At 47.9% G+C, this 23,845-nt stretch overlaps 1 protein-coding gene across 1 annotated transcript in view; it reads left to right on the forward strand.

Annotated features, from left to right (window-relative positions):
* The window catches only part of LOC139535253 (endothelin-3-like), an 88,892-nt gene that overhangs the window by 13,096 nt on the left and 51,951 nt on the right, over nucleotides 1-23,845 (forward strand). The window contains exon 2 of the mRNA XM_071334583.1: nucleotides 7,669-8,053. Coding sequence (XP_071190684.1) covers nucleotides 7,669-8,053 — 385 coding nt within the window. The remainder of the gene's footprint in view (nucleotides 1-7,668; nucleotides 8,054-23,845) is intronic.

A 23,845-nucleotide genomic window follows, 5' to 3' on the forward strand; every position in this document is an offset into this window, starting at 1 on the left:
AGATGGGACCTGGCTACATAGGGTCAGAAGGATAGTAGATGGGACCTGGGTCAGAAGGATAGTAGATGGGACCTGGCTACATAGGGTCAGAAGGATAGTAGATGGACCTGGTTACATAGGGTCAGAAGGATAGTAGATGCGACCTGGCTACATAGGGTCAGAAGGATAGTCGATGGGACCTGGCTACATAGGGTCAGAAGGATAGTAGATGGGACCTGGCTACATATGGTCAGAAGGATAGTAGTTGGGACCTGGCTACATAGGGTCAGAAGGATAGTAGTTGGGACCTGGCTACATAGGGTCACAAGGATAGTAGATGGGACCTGGCTATATAGGGTCAGAAGGATAGTAGATGGACCTGGCTACATAGGGTCAGAAGGATAGTAGATGGGTAGATGGGACCTGGCTACATAGGATCAGAAGGATAGTAGATTTCGACCTGGCTACATAGGGTCAGAAGGATAGTACATGGGACCTGGCTACATAGGATCAGAAGGATAGTAGATGGACCTGGCTACATAGGGTCAGAAAGATAGTAGATGGGACCTGGCTACATAGGGTCAGAAGGATAGTAGATGGGACCTGGCTACATAGGGTCAGAAGGATAGTAGATGGACCTGCCTACATAGGGTCAGAAGGATAGTAGATGAACCTGGCTGCATAGGGTCAGAAGGATAGTAGATGGGACCTGGCTACATAGGGTCAGAAGGATAGTAGATGGGACCTGGCTACATAGGGTCAGAAGGATAGTAGATGGACCTGGCTACATAGGGTCAGAAGGATAGTAGATGGGACCTGGCTACATAGGGTCAGAAGGATGGTAGATGGGACCTGGCTACATAGGGTCAGAAGGATAGTCGATGGGACCTGGCTACATAGGGTCAGAAGGATAGTAGATGGACCTGGCTACATAGGGTCAGAAGGATAGTAGATGGACCTGGCTACATAGGGTCAGAAGGATAGTAGATGGGACCTGGCTACATAGGGTCAGAAGGATAGTAGATGGGACCTGGCTACATAGGGTCAGAAGGATAGTAGATGGACCTGGCTACATAGGGTCAGAAGAATAGTAGATGGGACCTGGCTACATAGGGTCAGAAGGATGGTAGATGGGACCTGGCTACATAGGGTCAGAAGGATAGTAGATGGGACCTGGCTACATAGGGTCAGAAGGATAGTAGATGGGACCTGGCTACATAGGGTCAGAAGGATAGTGCACCTGCAAACAACAAAAGAACATTAAGATTAGTTAATGAAAAGAAAATATAACCTAAAACATAATATCATTTTTTAATTCATCATCCTCAGGTAAGTTGCACTTACCTACAAATGTGCAGAGCAGCAGCACTGCATACAGACACATAATCTTGGAAACTGGAAGTTAAAATGAGAACACACAGCCCGACTACACGTACCTCTGGAAAAGAGAGAAATGATGTGAGATCAATAACAGTAGTGGCAATCATGTTGGAGGTCAATTAAATAATCAAAACGTGTTGTTTATGCTTTACATACCAAGTGTTGTCATCAATTCCTTGTAGAGACGCCACACTGCTGCTTTTGTCACACGGGATGGCAGCAGCTTTCCACCAGTGTTTGTGTCCTGGGTGACTTCCTGGTAATACTACTGCATTATCCTCTGGGTGGCGTCTTGGTAATACTATTGCATTATCCTCTGGGTGGTGTCATGATAATACTACTGCATTATCCTCTGGGTGGCATCCTGGTAATACTACTACATTATCCTCTGGGTGGCATCCTGGTAATACTACTACATTATCCTTTGGGTGGTGTCATGATAATACTACTGCATTATCCTCTGGGTGGTGTCATGGTAATACTACTGCATTATCCTCTGGGTGGCATCCTGGTAATACTACTGCATTATCCTCTGGGTGGCATCCTGGTAATACTACTGCATTATCCTCTGGGTGGCGTCCTGGTAATACTACTGCATTATCCTCTGGGTGGCGTCCTGGTAATACTACTGCATTATCCTCTGGGTGGCGTCCTGGTAATACTATTGCATTATCCTATGGGTGGCGTCATGGTAATACTACTGCATTATCCTCTGGGTGGCATCCTGGTAATACTACTGCATTATCCTCTGGGTGGTGTCCTGGTAATACTACTGCATTATCCTCTGGGTGGCGTCCTGGTAATACTACTGCATTATCCTCTGGGTGGCGTCCTGGTAATACTACTGCATTATCCTCTGGGTGGTGTCCTGGTAATACTACTGCATTATCCTCTGGGTGGCGTCCTGGTAATACTACTGCATTATCCTCTGGGTGGCGTCCTGGTAATACTACTGCATTATCCTCTGGGTGGTGTCCTGGTAATACTAGTGCATTATCCTCTGGGTGACATCCTGGTAATACTACTGCATTATCCTCTGGGTGGTGTCCTGGTAATGCTATTGCATTATCCTATGGGTGGCATCATGGTAATACTACTGCATTATCCTCTGGGTGGCGTCCTGGTAATACTAATGCATTATCCTCTGGGTGGCGTCCTGGTAATACTACTGCATTATCATCTGGGTGGTGTCCTGGTAATACTACTGCATTATCCTCTGGGTGGCGTCCTGGTAATACTACTGCATTATCCTCTGAGTGGCGTCCTGGTAATACTACTGCATTATCCTCTGGGTGGCGTCCTGGTAATACTATTGCATTATCCTATGGGTGGCGTCATGGTAATACTACTGCATTATCCTCTGGGTGGCATCCTGGTAATACTACTGCATTATCCTCTGGGTGGCGTCCTGGTAATACTACTGCATTATCCTCTGGGTGGTGTCCTGGTAATACTACTGCATTATCCTCTGGGTGGCGTCCTGGTAATACTACTGCATTATCCTCTGGGTGGCGTCCTGGTAATACTACTGCATTATCCTCTGGGTGGCGTCCTGGTAATACCATTGCATTTTCCTCTGCATAGTTATTGATGAAGTTCACCACTCGCTGCAAGTCCTCATGCTTCAGGTGTAACCTGTGCTTGCTTGGGCCAGCTCTCTTTTTGATGGGAGGATTAGACCATTCTCCTTGTATGACTGGTGGAGGAGAGACAGGTGTGTTCTACAGGTCTGATTGGAGGTATTAGACCATTCTCCTTGTATGACTGGTGAGGAGAGACAGGTGTGTTCTACAGGTCTGATGGGAGGTATTAGACCATTCTCCTTGTATGACTGGTGGAGGAGAGACAGGTGTGTTTTACAGGTCTTTCTGATGGAGGTATTGGACCATTCTCCTTGTATGACTGGTGGAGGAGAGACAGGTGTGTTCTACAGGTCTGATGGGAGGTATTAGACCATTCTCCTTGTATGACTGGTGGAGGAGAGACAGGTGTGTTCTACAGGTCTTTCTGATGGGAGGTATTAGACCATTCTCCTTGTATGACTGGTGGAGGAGAGACAGGTGTGTTCTACAGGTCTTTCTGATGGAGGTATTAGACCATTCTCCTTGTATGACTGGTGGAGGAGAGACAGGTGTGTTCTACAGGTCTGATGGGAGGTATTAGACCATTCTCCTTGTATGACTGGTGGAGGAGAGACAGGTGTGTTCTACAGGTCTGATGGGAGGTATTAGACCATTCTCCTTGTATGACTGGTGGAGGAGAGACAGGTGTGTTCTACAGGTCTGATGGAGGTATTAGACCATTCTCCTTGTATGACTGGTGGAGGAGAGACAGGTGTGTTCTACAGGTCTTTCTGATGGGAGGTATTAGACCATTCTCCTTGTATGACTGGTGGAGGAGAGACAGGTGTGTTCTACAGGTCTGATGGGAGGTATTAGACCATTCTCCTTGTATGACTGGTGGAGGAGAGACAGGTGTGTTCTACAGGTCTGATGGGAGGTATTAGACCATTCTCCTTGTATGACTGGTGGAGGAGAGACAGGTGTGTTCTACAGGTATTTCTGATGGGAGGTATTAGACCATTCTCCTTGTATGACTGGTGGAGCAGAGACAGGTGTGTTCTACAGGTCTGATGGGAGTTATTAGACCATTCTCCTTGTATGACTGGTGTAGGAGAGACAGGTGTGTTCTACAGGTCTTTCTGATGGAGGTATTAGACCATTCTCCTTGTATGACTGGTGGAGGAGAGACAGGTGTGTTCTACAGGTCTTTCTGATGGGAGGTATTAGACCATTCTCCTTGTATGACTGGTGGAGGAGAGACAGGTGTGTTCTACAGGTCTGATGGGAGGTATTAGACCATTCTCCTTGTATGACTGGTGGAGGAGAGACAGGTGTGTTCTACAGGTCTTTCTGATGGGAGGTATTAGACCATTCTCCTTGTATGACTGGTGGAGGAGAGACAGGTGTGTTCTACAGGTCTGATGGGAGGTATTAGACCATTCTCCTTGTATGACTGGTGGAGGAGAGACAGGTGTGTTCTACAGGTCTGATGGGAGGTATTGGACCATTCTCCTTGTATGACTGGTGGAGGAGAGACAGGTGTGTTCTACAGGTCTTTCTGATGGGAGGTATTAGACCATTCTCCTTGTATGACTGGTGGAGGAGAGACAGGTGTGTTCTACAAGTCTGTCTGATGGAGGTATTAGACCATTCTCCTTGTATGACTGGTGGAGGAGAGACAGGTGTGTTCTACAGGTCTGATGGGAGGTATTAGACCATTCTCCTTGTATGACTGGTGGAGGAGAGACAGGTGTGTTCTACAGGTCTTTCTGATGGGAGGTATTAGACCATTCTCCTTGTATGACTGGTGGAGGAGAGACAGGTGTGTTCTACAGGTCTTTCTGATGGAGGTATTAGACCATTCTCCTTGTATGACTGGTGGAGGAGAGACAGGTGTGTTCTACAGGTCTGATGGGAGGTATTAGACCATTCTCCTTGTATGACTGGTGGAGGAGAGACAGGTGTGTTCTACAGGTCGGATGGGAGGTATTAGACCATTCTCCTTGTATGACTGGTGGAGGAGAGACAGGTGTGTTCTACAGGTCTGATGGGAGGTATTAGACCATTCTCCTTGTATGACTGGTGGAGGAGAGACAGGTGTGTTCTACAGGTCTGATGGGAGGTATTAGACCATTCTCCTTGTATGACAGGTGGAGGAGAGACAGGTGTGTTCTACAGGTCTTTCTGATGGGTGGTATTAGACCATTCTCCTTGTATGACTGGTGGAGGAGAGACAGGTGTGTTCTACAGGTCTGATGGGAGGTATTAGACCATTCTCCTTGTATGACTGGTGGAGGAGAGACAGGTGTGTTCTACAGGTCTTTCTGATGGAGGTATTAGACCATTCTCCTTGTATGACTGGTGGAGGAGAGACAGGTGTGTTCTACAGGTCTTTCTGATGGGAGACATTAGACCATTCTCCTTGTATGACTGGTGGAGGAGAGACAGGTGTGTTCTACAGGTCTTTCTGATGGGAGGTATTAGACCATTCTCCTTGTATGACTGGTGGAGGAGAGACAGGTGTGTTCTACAGGTCCTTCTGATGGGAGGTATTAGACCATTCTCCTTGTATGACTGGTGGAGGAGAGACAGGTGTGTTCTACAGGTCTTTCTGATGGGAGGTATTAGACCATTCTCCTTGTATGACTGGTGGAGGAGAGACAGGTGTGTTCTACAGGTCTGATGGGAGGCATTAGACCATTCTCCTTGTATGACTGGTGGAGGAGAGACAGGTGTGTTCTACAGGTCTTTCTGATGGGAGGTATTAGACCATTCTCCTTGTATGACTGGTGGAGGAGAGACAGGTGTGTTCTACAGGTCTGATGGGAGGTATTAGACCATTCTCCTTGTATGACTGGTGGAGGAGAGACAGGTGTGTTCTACAGGTCTTTCTGATGGGAGGTATTAGACCATTCTCCTTGTATGACTGGTGGAGGAGAGACAGGTGTGTTCTACAGGTCTTTCTGATGGAGGTATTAGACCATTCTCCTTGTATGACTGGTGGAGGAGAGACAGGTGTGTTCTACAGGTCTTTCTGATGGGAGACATTAGACCATTCTCCTTGTATGACTGGTGGAGGAGAGACAGGTGTGTTCTACAGGTCTTTCTGATGGGAGGTATTAGACCATTCTCCTTGTATGACTGGTGGAGGAGAGACAGGTGTGTTCTACAGGTCTTTCTGATGGGAGGTATTAGACCATTCTCCTTGTATGACTGGTGGAGGAGAGACAGGTGTGTTCTACAGGTCTGATGGGAGGTATTAGACCATTCTCCTTGTATGACTGGTGGAGGAGAGACAGGTGTGTTCTACAGGTCTTTCTGATGGGAGGTATTAGACCATTCTCCTTGTATGACTGGTGGAGCAGAGACAGGTGTGTTCTACAGGTCTTTCTGATGGGAGGTATTAGACCATTCTCCTTGTATGACTGGTGGAGCAGAGACAGGTGTGTTCTACTGATGCTGAAAGACAAATTCCAGATATTTAGGCATTATTATACAATAGATAGCCGTAATCACCGTTAGACACATCTGGCTAACTTGATGGGTCATGTAATCATCTGGCGAGGTGGAGTCTTTTGTTTAGACATGTTAGCTAAACAATGAATCATAATCCTAATCGATGGAGTACTAGCAATACAAACAGATTGTCGTAGCTAGCTGAAGTTAACCAAATAGGTTTAATGTTAGATAGTTAGCTAGCTAACATTAAGCTATAACTAGCAATGCGAAATGGCATTCTGAGATAACATTACTACACAAAGCTCATAAACGTAATGTTAGCTAGCGAGTCAGCCATCTAATGCCAGCTAGCTAGCTAGGTAGCTAACAGTAAGCTGTAAAACCTCTTAAGGATCGGACCCCTTTTTTCAATTTCCACCTAAAATGACTCTTACCCAAATCTGACTGCCTGTAGCTCAGGACCTGAAGTAAGGATGTGCATATTCTTGATACCATTTGAAAGGAAACACTTTGAAGTTTGTGGAAATGTGAAATTAATGTAGGAGAATATAACACATTAGATCTGGTAAAACATAATACAAACAAAAAAACAAGTGTTTTCTATGTTTTTTCCCTTCATCATCTGAATGTCATACATGATGGATCATTAGCTTCCCTACAGAAAATACCCGAACCTTCGCACATCTAGATAGCTGGGTGGGTGTGGAGCCAGAGACAGCAAGGGTTCATACTGTAGAACCCAGGTCCTACATTTTAATATAAACATTTATTTTATCAAACAAAACTATTCTATATTTTATCTCTGGGACCCTCAGGATGTAAGTACATTATTTACCTTCAGAGGTGAATCTATCAAACCAGTTGCCGTGATAAAAGTGTTTTGTTGTTGTGAACTCCCCTCAAAAACTCATCTCTCGGCATGTCCAGCCCACTCATAATGTCAGCCAATCATGGGTAGCGTTGACTTAACCAACTAGGCTCCTAATTTAACAATTGTATTCGTATTTACAGATCGCATACAAGTTTGTTATTAAAGCACATGAAAGATCACATGTTCGAGAAGGAATTTCTGCCCCAAAAACCTTTTTTTCCCCCATTTACGTTCAAACGGCTCTCCTGTGAAGTCGTGACCCGCGACATACGCCTAGTTTCCTGAAACGGGCCACATTTTAACACCATCACAAAGTGCTTTTACATTACAATATAAAACACATTTTATTTCAAAGAGAAAATGTAAACAACATGTTGTTAATTGTATTCATCATTAACTCCTCTTATGTCCTTGTAGGTTCTTCAGCCCCCAGTAAAGATGTTGTCGAGAGGAGAGAGTTGGAGACCACGAAGATGAACTTGGTCTCCAGGCCAACCACAGTGGGTGTGGTCAGCGGTGTGGGTGTGGCCAGCGGTGTGGGTGAGGCCAGCGGTGTAGGTGTGGCCAGCGGTGTGGGTGTGGCCAGCGGTGTGGGTGTGGCCAGCAGAGTGGGTGAGGCCAGCGATTTAGGTGTAGCCAGTGGTGTAGGTGTGGCCAGCAGTGTGGGTGTGACCAGCAGCAATGGGTCCCGGAACATCACTGAGGCGCGGCGTAGAGACAAGCGCTGCACGTGTTACAGCTACAGAGACAAGGAGTGTGTCTACTACTGTCACCTGGACATCATCTGGATCAACACACCAGAGTGAGTAGTGACAGGACTGACCCTGACCTCCACTAACTCTGACCTCCACTAACCCTGACTCCCCCTAACCCCAACCCTGACTCCCCCTAACCCCAACCCTGACCTCCACTAACCCCAACCCTGATCCCCCCTAACCCCAACCCTGACCCCCCCTAACCCCAACCCTGACCCCCCCTAACCCCAACCCTGACCTCCCCTAACCCCAACCCTGACCTCCCCTAACCCTGACCTCCACTAACCCTGACCTCCACTAACCCTGACCTACACTAACCCTGACCTCCACCAACCCTGACCTACACTAACCCTGACCTACACTAACCCTGACCTCCACTAACCCTGACCTCCACTAACCCTGACCTCCACTAACCCTGACCTCCACCAACCCTGACCTCCACTAACCCTGACCTCCACTAACCCTGACCTCCACTAACCCCAACCCTGACCTACACTAACCCTGACCTCCACCAACCCTGACCTTCACTAACCCTGACCTCCACTAACCCTGACCTCCACTAACCCTGATCTCCACTAACCCTGACCTCCACTAACCCTGACCTCCACTAACCCTGACCTCCACTAACCCCAACCCTGACCTACACTAACCCTGACCTCCACTAACCCTGATCTCCACTAACCCTGACCTCCACCAACCCTGACCTCCACTAATCCCAACCCTGACCTCCACTAACACCAACCCTGACCTCCCCTAACGCTGACCTCCACTAATCCCAACCCTGATCTCCACTAACCCCAACCCTGACCCCCCCTAACCCCAACCCTGACCCCCACTAACCCCAACCCTGACCCCCCCTAACCCCAACCCTGACCTCCCCTAACCCTGACCTCCACTAACCCAAACCTTGACCCCCCCTAACCCCAACCCTGACCTCCACTAACCCCAACCCTGACCCCCCCTAACCCCAACCCTGACCCCCCCTAACCCCAACCCTGATCTCCACTAACCCCAACCCTGACCTCCCCTAACCCCAACCCTGACCTCCACTAACCCAAACCTTGACCTCCACTAACCCAAACCCTGACCTCCACTAACCCTAACCCCAACACTGACCCCTCCTAACCCTAACCCCAACCCTGACCTCCACTAACCCGAACCCTGACCTCCACTAACCCCAACCCTGACCTCCACTATCCCCAACCCTGACCCCCCCTAACCCTAACCCCAACCCTGACCTCCACTAATCCCAACCCTGACCTCCACTAATCCCAACCCTGACCTCCACTAACCCCAACCCTGACCTCCACTAATCCCAAACCTGACCTCCACTAACCCAAACCAAACCTCCACTAACCCTGACCTCCACTAATCCCAACCCTGACCTCCACTAACCCTGACCTCCACTAATCCCAACCCTGACCTCCACTAACCCTGACCTCCACTAATCCCAACCCTGACCTCCACTAACCCTGACCTCCACTAATCCCAACCCTGACCTCCACTAACCCTGACCTCCACCAACCCTGACCTCCACTAACCCTGACCTCCACTAACCCTGACCTCCACTAACCCTGACCTACACTAACCCTGACCTCCACTAACCCTGACCTCCACTAACCCTGACCTCCACTAACCCTGACCTCCACTAACCCCAACCCTGACCTCCACTAACCCTGACCTCCACTAACCCTGACCTCCACTAACCCCAACCCTGATCCCCCCTAACCCCAACCCTGATCCCCCCTAACCCCAACCCTGATCTCCACTAACCCCAACCCTGATCCCCCCTAACCCCAACCCTGATCCCCCCTAACCCCAACCCTGACCTCCACTAATCCCAACCCTGACCTCCACTAACCCCAACCCTGACCTCCACTAACCCTGACCTCCACTAACCCTGACCTCCACCAACCCTGACCTCCACTAACCCCAACCCTGACCTCCACTAACCCTGACCTCCACTAACCCTGACCTCCACTAACCCCAACCCTGACCTCCACTAACCCTGACCTCCACTAATCCTGACCTCCACTAACCCCAACCCTGACCTCCACTAACCCTGACCTCCACTAACCCTGACCTCCACTAACCCTGACCTCCACTAACCCTGACCTCCACTAACCCTGACCTCCACTAACCCTGACCTCCACTAACCCTGACCTCCACTAACCCTGACCTACACTAACCCTGACCTCCACTAACCCTGACCTCCACTAACCCTGACCTCCACTAACCCCAACCCTGACCTACACTAACCCTGAACTCCACCAACCCTGACCTACACTAACCCTGACCTACACTAACCCTGACCTCCACTAATCCTGACCTCCACTAACCCCAACCCTGACCTCCACTAACCCTGACCTCCACCTACCCTGACCTCCACTAACCCTGACCTCCACTAACCCTGACCTCCACTAACCCTGACCTACACTAACCCTGACCTCCACTAACCCTGACCTCCACTAACCCTGACCTCCACTAACCCCAACCCTGACCTACACTAACCCTGACCTCCACCAACCCTGACCTACACTAACCCTGACCTCCACTAACCCTGACCTCCACCAACCCTGACCTCCACTAACCCTGACCTCCACTAACCCCAACCCTGACCTCCACTAACCCTGACCTCCACCAACCCTGACCTACACTAACCCTGACCTCCACTAACCCTGACCTACACTAACCCTGACCTCCACCAACCCTGACCTCCACTAACCCTGACCTCCACTAACCCTGACCTCCACTAACCCTGACCTCCACTAACCCCAACCCTGATCCCCCCTAACCCCAACCCTGACCTCCACTAATCCCAACCCTGATCCCCCCTAACCCCAACCCTGACCCCCCCTAACCCCAACCCTGACCTTCACTAATCCCAAACCCTGACCTCCCCTAACTCTTAAAATATATATATATTTTCACCTTTATTTAACCAGGTAGGCCAGTTGAGAACAAGTTCTCATGTACAACTGTGACCTGGCCAAGATAAAGCAAAGCAGTGTGACAAAAACAACAACACAGAGTTAAACATAAACAAACGTACAGTCAATCAAATAAAATAAAATCTATGTACAGTGTGTGTAAATGTAGAAGAGTAGGGAGGTAGGCAATAAATAGGACACTGAGGCAAAATAATTACAATTTAGCATTAACACTGGAGTGATAGATGTGCAGAAGATGATGTTCAAGCAGAGATACTGGGGTGCAAAAGAGCAGAAGGTAAGTAATAATATGGGGATGAGGTAGTTGGATGGGCTGTTTACAGATGGGCTATGTACAGGTACAGTGATCGGTAAGCTGCTCTGACAGCCGATGCTTAAAGTTAGAGAGGGAGATATAAGACTCCAGCTTCAGTGATTTTTGTAATTTGTTCCAGTCATTGGCAGCAGAGAACTGGAAGGAAAGGCGGCCAAAAGAAGTGTTGGCTTTGGGGGTGATCAGTGAAATATACCTGCTGGAGCGCGTGCTACGGGTGGGTGTTGTTATGGTGACCAGTGAGCTGAGATAAGGCGGGGCTTTACCTAGCAAAGACTTATAGATGACCTGGAGCCAGTGGGTTTGGCGACGAATATGTAGCGAGGGCCAGCCAACGAGAGCGTACAGGTCGCAGTGGTGGGTAGTATATGGGGCTTTGGTGACAAAACGGATGGCACTGTGGTAGGCTACATCCAGTTTGCTGAGTAGATTGTTGGAGGCTATTTTGTAAATGACATCACTGAAGTCGAGGATCGGTAGGATGGTCAGTTTTACGAGGGTATGTTTGGCAGCATGAGTGAAGGATGCTTTGTTGTGAAATAGGAAGCCGATTCTAGATTTAATTATGGATTGGAGATGCTTAATGTGAGTCTGGAAGGAGAGTTTACAGTCTAACCAGACACCTAGGTGATTGTAGTTGTCCACATATTCTAAGTCAGAACTGTCCTAATGATGCTAGTCGGGCGGGCGGGTGCGGGCAGCAATCGGTTGAAGAGCATGCACTTAGTTAGACTAGCATTTAAAAGCAGTTGGAGGCCACGGAAAGAGTGTTGTATGGCTTTGAAGCTCGTTTGGAGGTTTGTTAACACAGTGTCCAGAGAAGGGCCAGATGTATACAGAATGGTGTCGTCTGCGTAGAGGTGGATCAGAGAATCACCAGCAGCAAGAGCGACATCATTGATATATACAGAGAAAAGAGTCGGCCTGAGATTGTACCCTTTGGCACCCCCATAGAGACTGCCAGAGGTCTGGACAACAGGCCCTCCGATTTGACACACTGAAATCTATCTGAGAAGTAGTTGCTGAACCAGGCGAGGCAGTCATTTGAGAAGCCAAGGCTATTGATAAGAATACGATGATTGACAGAGTCGAAAGCCTTGGCCAGGTCGATGAAGACGGCTGCACAGTACTGTCTTTCATCGAAGGCGGTTATGATATCGTTTAGGACCTTGAGTGTGGCTGAACTCCCCTGACCTCGACCCTTACCTCCCCTAACCCCAATCCTGCCACTGACCTCCCCTAACCCCAACACTGACCCGTACCTCCCCTAAACCCCACCTCTTTCCACTCTGTATTCCTCGTCTGTATCACTCTCCCTCTCGTTCTACTTCTTTGTCCCATTCCCTCTGTCTCTCGGCCTGTATATCCCGCTCTTTCTCTCTCCCTCTCTGGCTCGCCCTCCCTCTCTTGTCAGTCTGTCTTCAGTTGTAGAGTCTCAATGTCTACAGCTGCTTGAAGGCCCAGTTATAGTCTCAGTGTCTATAGCTGCTTGAAGGTCCTGTTATAGTCTCAGTGTCTACAGCTGCTTGAAGGCCCTGTTATAGTCTCAGTGTCTATAGCTGGTTAAAGGCCCTGTTATAGTCTCAATGTCTACAGCTGCTTGAAGGCCCAGTTATAGTCTCAATGTCTATAGCTGCTTGAAGGTCCTGTTATAGTCTCAGTGTCTATAGCTGCTTGAAGGTCCTGTTATAGTCTCAGTGTCTACAGCTGCTTGAAGGCCCTGTTATAGTCTCAATGTCTACAGCTGCTTGAAGGTCCTGTTATAGTCTCAGTGTCTATAGCTGCTTGAAGGCCCTGTTATAGTCTCAGTGTCTACAGCTGCTTGAAGGCCCAGTTATAGTCTCAGTGTCTACAGCTGCTTGAAGGCCCTGTTATAGTCTCAATTGCCTTGGCTTCATTGTCATGGGAAACATGCCAATAAAGCCCATTTTAATTTAATTGAGAGGGACTGTATTCTCAGGTTGTTGCCCAGAAAGAGAGAGAGGGGATTCTCAGGTTGTTGCCCAAAAAGAGAGGGACTGGATTCTCATGTTGTTGCCCAGAAAGAGGAGAGAGAGAGGGAGAGAGAGAGAGTGGATCCTTATGTTGTTGCCCAGAGAGAGGGAGAGAGAGAGAGAGGATCCTTATGTTGTTGCCCAGAGAGAGGGAGAGAGAGGGAGAGAGAGAGTACCCTTGTGTTGTTGCCCAGAGAGAGAGAGCAAATCCTCGTATTTTTGCCCAGAGAGAGAGAGAGAGAGAGATAGAGAGAGAGAGAGAGAGAGAGAGAGAGGATCCTCATGCTGTTGCCCAGAGAGAGAGAGATAGCGAGAGAGAGAGATATGCCTTGATTTGGTCCTATGTAGCAACATTTCAAATGGTGTGTTTTATATTGTATTACTCCAACAAAATGACTCTAACAAAATGGTATATCATACACTGCAGCTGAGGAACAAGGGGAAAGTAATTCTGATTTGAAAGTTGATAAACTTGTTTACCAGTTTTGAATGTATTGGTACACCTACTGGAGAGTTCTTCTTTTGTCTACACCCATTCACCATCGTTCACACCCTCTTAATCAGTGTTTAGCCCAGTGCTTAGCCCCACCCATCTCTTTAAGTGCTTAGCCCCACCCATCAGTGCTTAGCCCCACCCATCTCTTTAAGGATTCACATGTGAGGCCATGTGCTAAACAGAGTGAGTAGTGTAATAAACAACCAAAGATTAAGACTAAAAGTGGTGAACGTAGTAGCCTACAATAAGGAAAAACTCCAGGTAACCCTAACCCTTTATCTAGTCCTTGGCCTGGATCCTTATCTGATTTATGTGCAGGTCATGTTGTTCTGGACATTACTGTCTCTGGTAAACACACACTATATCAAATGAAAAGTTTGTCACATGCACAGAATATAGAAAGTGTAAACAGTACAGTGAACTTGTTACTTGCATTTTTGCAATATCAAAAACAGAAAGTGTCCAGATTTTTTTAATTTTTATAAATATTTTATATTTAGTAGATGAATCTTACCCAGACAAGCTTGTCTAAATTGATGGGTCGTGTGAAAGAAACTCTATATCCACCCCCCAGTCACATCTAGCTAAGTGGATGGGTCACTATTGTCTAGACATGTTCACCTGTTCATGAAATAATCACCCCCAGGCTAACTTGATGGGTCATGGAATCATCTGGCGAAGTGGAGGCTTTTGTTTAGACATGTAGCTAGATAGCTAGCTAGCAAAACAATGAACCGGAATAATCCCAAATCATACTCCCACCAATACAAACTGTGTGTCATAGCTGTAGTGTGAATCTGCAGGTTGCTAATGCTAACCATCTATGTTCAATGTTAGCTAACTAGCTAGCATTAGGCTATAACTAGCAATTCAAATGGATTTCTGATTCTAATAACATTACTACACAGACCATATACGCAACGTTAGCTGGCGAGCCAGCAAGCTAATGTTCGCTAGCTAGGTAACAGTATTCTTTAACACTGGGGCGGCGGGTAGCTTAGTGGTTAGAGCGTTGGGCCAGTAAACGAAAGGTTGCTGGATCGAATCCCCGAGCTGACAAGATAAAAAACGGTTGTTCTGCCCCTGAACAAGGCAGGTAACACACTGTTCCCTAGGCCATCATTGTCATTAAGAATTTGTTCTTAATTAACTTGCTGACTATTTAAAATAAGGTTCAATATTATACTTTTTTTTAGCTTGCAGTGAAAATGACTTTCTGATAAAATGTGAAACCAGAACACATGGATGTGAAACCAGAACCCATCACTTTTTCCAACTGATCTGTCGATAGCGCCTGCTAAATTCAGGGCAGCAATGTTGTTGAGAAAAGTAGTAAAACTTCTGTAGTTCTATGACGACTAAAGTTATTTCTTTCAAAACAGCCGCGGTAGAAATCAATATGATTATCAACACTCACGTTATGGACAGAAGCACGCTACGTGACAACCAACAATTTAACAATTTTATTTGTATTTTCAGAAGGAATACACATTTGTTATTAAAAGGCACATGAAAGTTCACATGTTCCAGAAGACAAAAATATGTTCAAATGCCTCTCTTGTGAAGTAGTGACGTGTGAAACATGTCACATATGATACAAAATATAAATACTTACATAATTAAAACTAACTTTATTTAATTTTAACAGACTAGAATGTTGAAACCAAGCCCCGTCCTGTCGTCCACCCCCTGACTCCCTGACACATAGAACACCCCCTGACTCCCTGACACATAGAACACCCCCTGACCCTCTGACACATAGAACACCCCCTGACTCCCTGACACATAGAACACCCCCTGACTCCCTGACACATAGAACACCCCCTGACCCTCTGACACATAGAACACCCCCTGACCCTCTGACACATAGAACACCCCCTGACTCCCTGACACATAGAACAACCCCTGACCCTCTGACACATAGAACACCCCCTGACCCTCTGACACATAGAACACCCCCTGACCCTGACACATAGAACACCCCCTGACCCTGACACATAGAACACCCCCTGACTCCCTGACACATAGAACACCCCCTGACCCTGACACATAGAACACCCCCTGACCCCCTGACACATAGAACACCCCCTGACCCCCTGACACATAGAACACCCCCTGACCCTCTGACACATAGAACACCCCCTGACTCCCTGACACATAGATCACCCCCTGACCCTCTGACACATAGAACACCCCCTGACCCCCTGACACATAGAACACCCCCTGACCCTCTGACACATAGAACACCCCCTGACCCCCTGACACATAGAACACCCCCTGACCCTCTGACACATAGAACACCCCCTGACTCCCTGACACATAGATCACCCCCTGACCCCCTGACCCCCTGACACATAGAACACCCCCTGACCCCCTGACACATAGATCACCCTCTGACCCCCTGACCCCCTGACACATAGAACACCCCCTGACCCTCTGACACATAGAACACCCCCTGACCCCCTGACACAGAACACCCCCTGACTCCCTGACACATAGATGACCCCCTGACCCCCTGACACATAGAACACCCCCTGACTCCCTGACACATAGAACAACCCCTGACCCTCTGACACATAGAACACCCCCTGACCCCCTGACATATAGAACACCCCCTGACTCCCTGACACATAGAACACCCCCTGCTCCTGACACATAGAACACCCCCTGACTCCCTGACACATAGAACACCCCCTGACCCTGACACATAGAACACCACCTGACTCCCTGACACATAGAACACCCCCTGACCCTCTGACACATAGAACACCCCCTGACCCCCTGACACATAGAACACCCCCTGACTCCCTGACACATAGAACAACCCCTGACTCCCTGACACATAGAACACCCCCTGACCCTCTGACACATAGAACACCCCCTGACCCCCTGACACATAGAACACCACCTGACTCCCTGACACATAGAACACCCCCTGACCCTGACACATAGAACACCCCCTGACCCTGACACATAGAACACCACCTGACTCCCTGACACATAGAACACCCCCTGACCCTCTGACACATAGAACACCCCCTGACCCCCTGACACATAGAACACCCCCTGACTCCCTGACACATAGAACAACCCCTGACTCCCTGACACATAGAACACCCCCTGACTCCCTGACACATAGAACACCCCCTGACCCTGACACATAGAACACCACCTGACCCTCTGACACATAGAACACCCCCTGACCCTCTGACACATAGAACACCCCCTGACTCCCTGACACATAGAACACCCCCTGACCCTGACACATAGAACACCACCTGACCCTCTGACACATAGAACACCCCCTGACCCTCTGACACATAGAACACCCCCTGACCCCCTGACACATAGAACACCCCCTGACCCCCTGACACATAGAACACCCCCTGACCCCCTGACACATAGAACACCCCCTGACCCTCTGACACATAGAACACCCCCTGACCCCCTGACACATAGAACACCCCCTGACTCCCTGACACATAGAACACCCCCTGACCCCCTGACACATAGAACACCCCCTGACCCCCTGACACATAGAACACCCCCTGACCCCCTGACACATAGAACACCCCCTGACTCCCTGACACATAGAACACCCCCTGACCCCCTGACACATAGAACACCCCCTGACCCCCTGACACATAGAACACCCCCTGACCCTGACACATAGAACACCCCCTGACCCTCTGACACATAGAACACCCCCTGACCCCCTGACACATAGAACACCCCCTGACCCTCTGACACATAGAACACCCCCTGACTCCCTGACACATAGAACACACCCTGACTCCCTGACACATAGAACACCCCCTGACTCCCCACACCACTGTAAAGTCCCCCAGACAGTTCACCAGCCCCCTACATACATGCTCCAGTTTTAGCCGAGCCCGCACCAGCCCCAGCAACGCAGCTCTAGGGTCCCTACATCCTGCCCCTAGCATCTCAATCCGTCACTGTAGATCAGCAATACACTTCTCTATGGGAGGCTTATACAGGGAGCGCCAACATCCTCTCAGAGAAAAGCCTGGGTCCCAAACCCCACAGCCACCCTGTTGCCCTCAACTCACACAGCTGGTCCTTCTGAGCCACCTTCACAGCCACTCCGTTGCCCTCAACTCACACAGCTGGTCCTTCTGAACCACCTTCACAGCCACCCCGTTACCCTCAACTCACACAGCTGGTCCTTCTGAACCACCTTCACAGCCACTCCGTTGCCCTCAGCCCACACAGCTGGTCCTTCTGAACCACCTTCACAGCCACCCCGTTGCCCTCAACTCACACAGCTGGTCCTTCTGAACCACCTTCACAGCCACCCCGTTGCCCTCAACTCACACAGCTGGTCCTTCTGAACCACCATCACAGCCACCCCGTTGCCCTCAACTCACACAGCTGGTCCTTCTGAACCACCTTCATAGCCACCCCGTTGCCCTCAACTCACACAGCTGGTCCTTCTGAACCACCTTCACAGCCACCCCGTTGCCCTCAACTCACACAGCTGGTCCTTCTGAACCACCATCACAGCCACCCCGTTGCCCTCAACTCACACAGCTGGTCCTTCTGAACCACCTTCACAGCCACCCCGTTGCCCTCAACTCACACAGCTGGTCCTTCTGAACCACCTTTACAGTCCTGAACGATTAGATCATTCCCTCACCCTCCAGGTATTCCTCTCCAGGTGGCAGCAATAGAGAAAGGAGGTAGGTCAATGTCTTTCATAGGCAGTCTCTGCCTATTCCCCGGCAGAACGAGCCCGGTAGTGCAGCTCGGACCCCTTCCACCACCTGCTGCAGCAGTCCGGTTGACTTTATGGAGGAAGCCTCCGCCATGTCGCTGCCAGATTTCCACCCGACTCTTCTTGCAGTTTCACCCAACTTAGTAAATCCCGCTCTCACAAGCCTGGCCCACAAGCTGGCCCATCTGGTCTGGATGAGTGGATTGTGAAACAGTGGCTATTCAATTATCCATGCTCCTGGCCGTCAAATGTCTCTGTGAACAGTGCCCAAAGCGCAACGCGGTAGAACAGAGTATATGGCTGACATATTGACTTGCTCCATATCCAATAGGAACAATTGCCTCTAATACCCAAGGTCCCCTGCTCTCCTCAGAACAGCCCAAGCCGTGTCTCTCCAGCACACCCCCATGCTGGTACAGAAGTCTCTGTGCTGCTTGTAGACAGAAAGCTGTCACTCTGGACCCAATGTCCACCAGCTCTTGGCCCCCCTCATGCAAAGGGAGGTGTAACACTGCTGTGTGTGTCCAGTGTTGGCATCCACCAGTAACCTCTGTAGTTGTTATTGATGAGACTCTGTGGGGGATCCACCAGTAACCTCTGTAGTTGTTATTGATGAGACTCTGTGGGGGACCCACCAGTAACCTCTGTAGTTGTTATTGATGAGACTCTGTGGAGGATCCATCAGTAACCTCTGTAGTTGTTATTGATGAGACTCTGTGGGGGATCCATCAGTAACCTCTGTAGTTGTTATTGATGAGACTCTGTGGGGGATCCATCAGTAATCTCTGTAGTTGTTATTGATGAGACTCTGTGGGGGATCCACCAGTAACCTCTGTAGTTGTTATTGATGAGACTCTGTGGAGGATCCATCAGTAACCTCTGTAGTTGTTATTGATGAGACTCTGTGGGGGATCCACCAGTAACCTCTGTAGTTGTTATTGATGAGACTCTGTGGGGGATCCATCAGTAACCTCTGTAGTTGTTATTGATGAGACTCTGTGGGGGATCCATCAGTAACCTCTGTAGTTGTTATTGATGAGACTATGTGGGGGATCCACCAGTAACCTCTGTAGTTGTTATTGATGAGACTCTGTGGGGGATCCACCAGTAACCTCTGTAGTTGTTATTGATGAGACTCTATGGGGGATCCACCAGTAACCTCTGTAGTTGTTATTGATGAGACTCTGTGGGGGATCCATCAGTAATCTCTGTAGTTGTTATTGATGAGACTCTGTGGGGGATCCACCAGTAACCTCTGTAGTTGTTATTGATGAGAATCTGTGGGGGATCCACCAGTAACCTCTGTAGTTGCTTGATGAGACTCTGTGGGGGATCCACCAGTAACCTCTGTAGTTGTTATTGATGAGACTCTATGGGGGATCCACCAGTAATCTCTGTAGTTGTTATTGATGAGACTCTGTGGGGGATCCACCAGTAATCTCTGTAGTTGTTATTGGTGAGACTCTGTGGGGGATCCACCAGTAACCTCTGTAGTTGTTATTGATGAGACTCTATGGGGGATCCACCAGTAACCTCTGTAGTTGTTATTGATGAGACTCTGTGGGGGATCCATCAGTAATCTCTGTAGTTGTTATTGATGAGACTCTGTGGGGGATCCACCAGTAACCTCTGTAGTTGTTATTGATGAGAATCTGTGGGGGATCCACCAGTAACCTCTGTAGTTGTTATTGATGAGACTCTGTGGGGGATCCACCAGTAACCTCTGTAGTTGTTATTGATGAGACTCTGTGGGGGATCCATCAGTAACCTCTGTAGTTGTTATTGATGAGACTCTGTGGGGGATCCATCAGTAATCTCTGTAGTTGTTATTGATGAGACTCTGTGGGGGATCCACCAGTAACCTCTGTAGTTGTTATTGATGAGACTCTGTGGGGGATCCATCAGTAACCTCTGTAGTTGTTATTGATGAGACTCTGTGGGGGATCCACCAGTAACCTCTGTAGTTGCTTGATGAGACTCTGTGGGGGATCCACCAGTAACCTCTGTAGTTGTTATTGATGAGACTCTGTGGGGGATCCATCAGTAACCTCTGTAGTTGTTATTGATGAGACTCTGTGGGGGATCCATCAGTAACCTCTGTAGTTGTTATTGATGAGACTCTGTGGGGGATCCACCAGTAACCTCTGTAGTTGCTTGATGAGACTCTGTGGGGCATCCAGCACCATCAGCCTGTGCCAGAGCAATGAAGTGGTCAAGTTGTTAGAAGACCAGGATCCTTCCCCTGAAATATATCAGTGGCAACAACCATTGCCATTTAGACAACTTAGTCGCTACCTTATCCACCAGCGCCTCCCAGTTTGGTTCCTGAAACGAAAGATCCCCCTCCAGCCCAGAACTCTGTTCAGGCTCGAGCTTAGGCAACCCATGTAGAATCTCCTGAGAACAATGTGGATCGGTGTTTCTCTCACCGTAGAGGTCTGTGTAGAAGTCCATAGTCGTCCTCCTCATCTCCACTGGGTCCGACGTCAGAGACCCCGAAGGACGCCATAGATGGAACATCTGCTTCTGCTGCGCCGATTTCTTCTCCAGGTTGAAGAAGAACGAACTCGGAACATCCATTTCCATCAGGGTAGCCATCCATGCTCTAATGGCCGCACCATTTACCTGATCCTGTAAAAAAAGACCCCAGATCTGTCCGCTTAGCCCTCAACTCCTGTTACAGCTGTCCTTAAACCCCCCCAGGTCTCAGATCTGGAGCAACAGAGGATCCATCAGTGCCCTGCTCGCCCCGCTCCCTGTGTGTGCATGCCTTCCACTTATGTCCAATCTCCCCACAATTAAAACACTTCAGACTACCTGTAGTCACATAAACCATGTAGGCTTTCCCGTCATACATCACCTGATATTAAATCGTTTTTTTGACGGTGAGTCTAAAAATAGTCTAAACATGCCTTCTACAAGTGGTAACATGGTTCAACAGTGGGTTTTTTACATCTCTCACTGGGCACATTTCCCGTAAAGTGTGAGCTCTCGCATCAGGTCGCCATCAGGAATGAACGGTGGTATATTAGTTATAGTAACCCTCGTAGCCGCAGAGAAGAGCGACATCATTTGGAAAATTGGAACACACTGAACAAACAACTAAACAAAGAGTTATCTATCCAAAATGGAGAAACCACTTCTCCAATCTTCTCGGCTCTATAACAAAGAACAACCAGCAAAAACAGAATCTTAGAGTCAACTATTAAAGACTACCAGAACTCACTAGATACTCAAATGACATTGAGATGAACTACAGGACAAAATACAAACCCTCCTACCCAAAAAGGCCTGCGGGGTTGATGGTATCCCAAATGAAATGATAAAATATACAGACCACGAATTTCAATTGGCTATACTTAAACTCTTTAACATCATCCTCAGCACTGAAACATTCCCCCAATATTTGTAACCAAGGAATGACCACCCCAATCCACAAAAGTGGAGACAAATTTGACCCCAATAACTACCGTGGCATGGCAGCAGATGACAGATGACAGCAGATGACAGCAGACTTGGGAAAATACTCTGCATTATCATTAACTGCAGACTTGTACATTTCCATAGCGAAAACAATGTACTGAGCAAATGTCAAATTGCCTTTTGACGAAATTATCGTACGACAGACCACGTATTCACCCTGCACACTCTAATTGACAAACAAACAAAACAAAACAAAGGCAACGTCTTCTCATGATTTGTTGATTTCAAAAAAGCTTTTGTCTCAATTTGGCATGAGGGCCTGCTATACAAATTTATGGAAAGTGGTGTTGGGGGAAAACATACAACATTATAAAATCCATGTACACGAACAACAAGTGTGGGTTTAAATTGACAAAAAACACCCACATTTCTTTCCACAGGACCGTGGGGTGAGACAGGGATGGAGCTTAAGCCCCACCCTCTTCAACATATACAGTATATCAACGAATTGGCGAGGGCACTAGAACAGTCTGCATTACCCTGCCTCACCCTACTAGAATCTGAAGTCAAATGTCTACTGTTTGCTGATCTGGTTCTTCTATCCCCAACCAAGGAGGGCCTACAGCAGCACCTAGATCTTCTGCACAGATTCTGTCAGACCTGGGCCCTGACAGTGAATCTCAGTAAGACAAAAATAATGGTGTTCCAAAAAAGGTCCAGTCACCAGGACCACAAATACAAATTCCATCTAGACACCGTTAACCTAGAGCACACAAAAAACAATACATTCCTTGGCCTAAACATCAGCGCCACAGGCAACTTCCACAAAGATGTGAATTATCTGAGAGACAAGGGAAGAAGGGCCTTCTATGCCATCAAAAGGAATATAAATTCAAAATACCAATTAGGATCTGGTTAAAAATACTTGAATCAGTTATAGAACCCATTGCCCTTTATGGTTGTGAGGTCTGGGGTCGCTCACCAACCAAGAATTCACAAAATGAGACACAAAATGAGACAAACACCAAATTACATGCAGGAATCTGCAAAAATATCCTCCGTGTACAACGTAAAACACCAAATAATGCATGCTGAGCAGAATTAGGTCAATACCCGCTAATTATCAAAATTCAGAAAATAGCCGTTAAATTCTACAACCACTTAAAAGGAAGCGATTCCCAAACCATAACAAAGGCATACCTACAGAGAGATGAACCTGGAGAAGAGTGCCCTAAGCAAGCTTGTCCTGGGGCTCTGTTCACAAACACACAGACCCCACAAAGCCCCAGGACAGCAACACAATTAGACCCAACAAAATCACGAGAAAACAGAAATATAATTATTTGACACATTGGAAAGAATTAACAAAAAAACAGAGCAAACTACAGTGATTTTTGGCCCTAAACAGAGAGAACACAGATTACCTGACCACTGTGACCTAAAATTAAGGAAAACTTTGACTACGTATAAACTCAGTGAGCATGTCGCCGTAGACAGACTTGGCTCTCAAGAGAAGACAGGCTATGTGCACACTGCCCACAAAATGAGGTGGAAACTGAACTGCACTTCATGACCTCCTGCCAAATGTATGACCATATTAGAGACACATATTTCCCTCAGATTACACAGACCCACAAAGAATTCCAAAACAAATCCAATTTTGATAAACTCGCATATCTATTTGGTGAAATACCACAGTGTGCCATCACAGCAGCAAGATTTGTGACCTGTTGCCACAAGAAAAGGTCAACCAGTGAAGAACAAACACCATTGTAAATACAACCCATATTTATGTATATTTATTTGCCCTTTTGTACTTTAACTATTTGCACATCTTTACAACACTGTATATAGACATATGACATTTTTAAACATCTTTATTATTTTGTAACTTTTGTGAGTGTAATGTATAGCTAATTGCATC

This window comes from Salvelinus alpinus, chromosome 12 (assembly GCF_045679555.1).
Source record: "Salvelinus alpinus chromosome 12, SLU_Salpinus.1, whole genome shotgun sequence".
Lineage (NCBI taxonomy): Eukaryota > Metazoa > Chordata > Actinopteri > Salmoniformes > Salmonidae > Salvelinus > Salvelinus alpinus.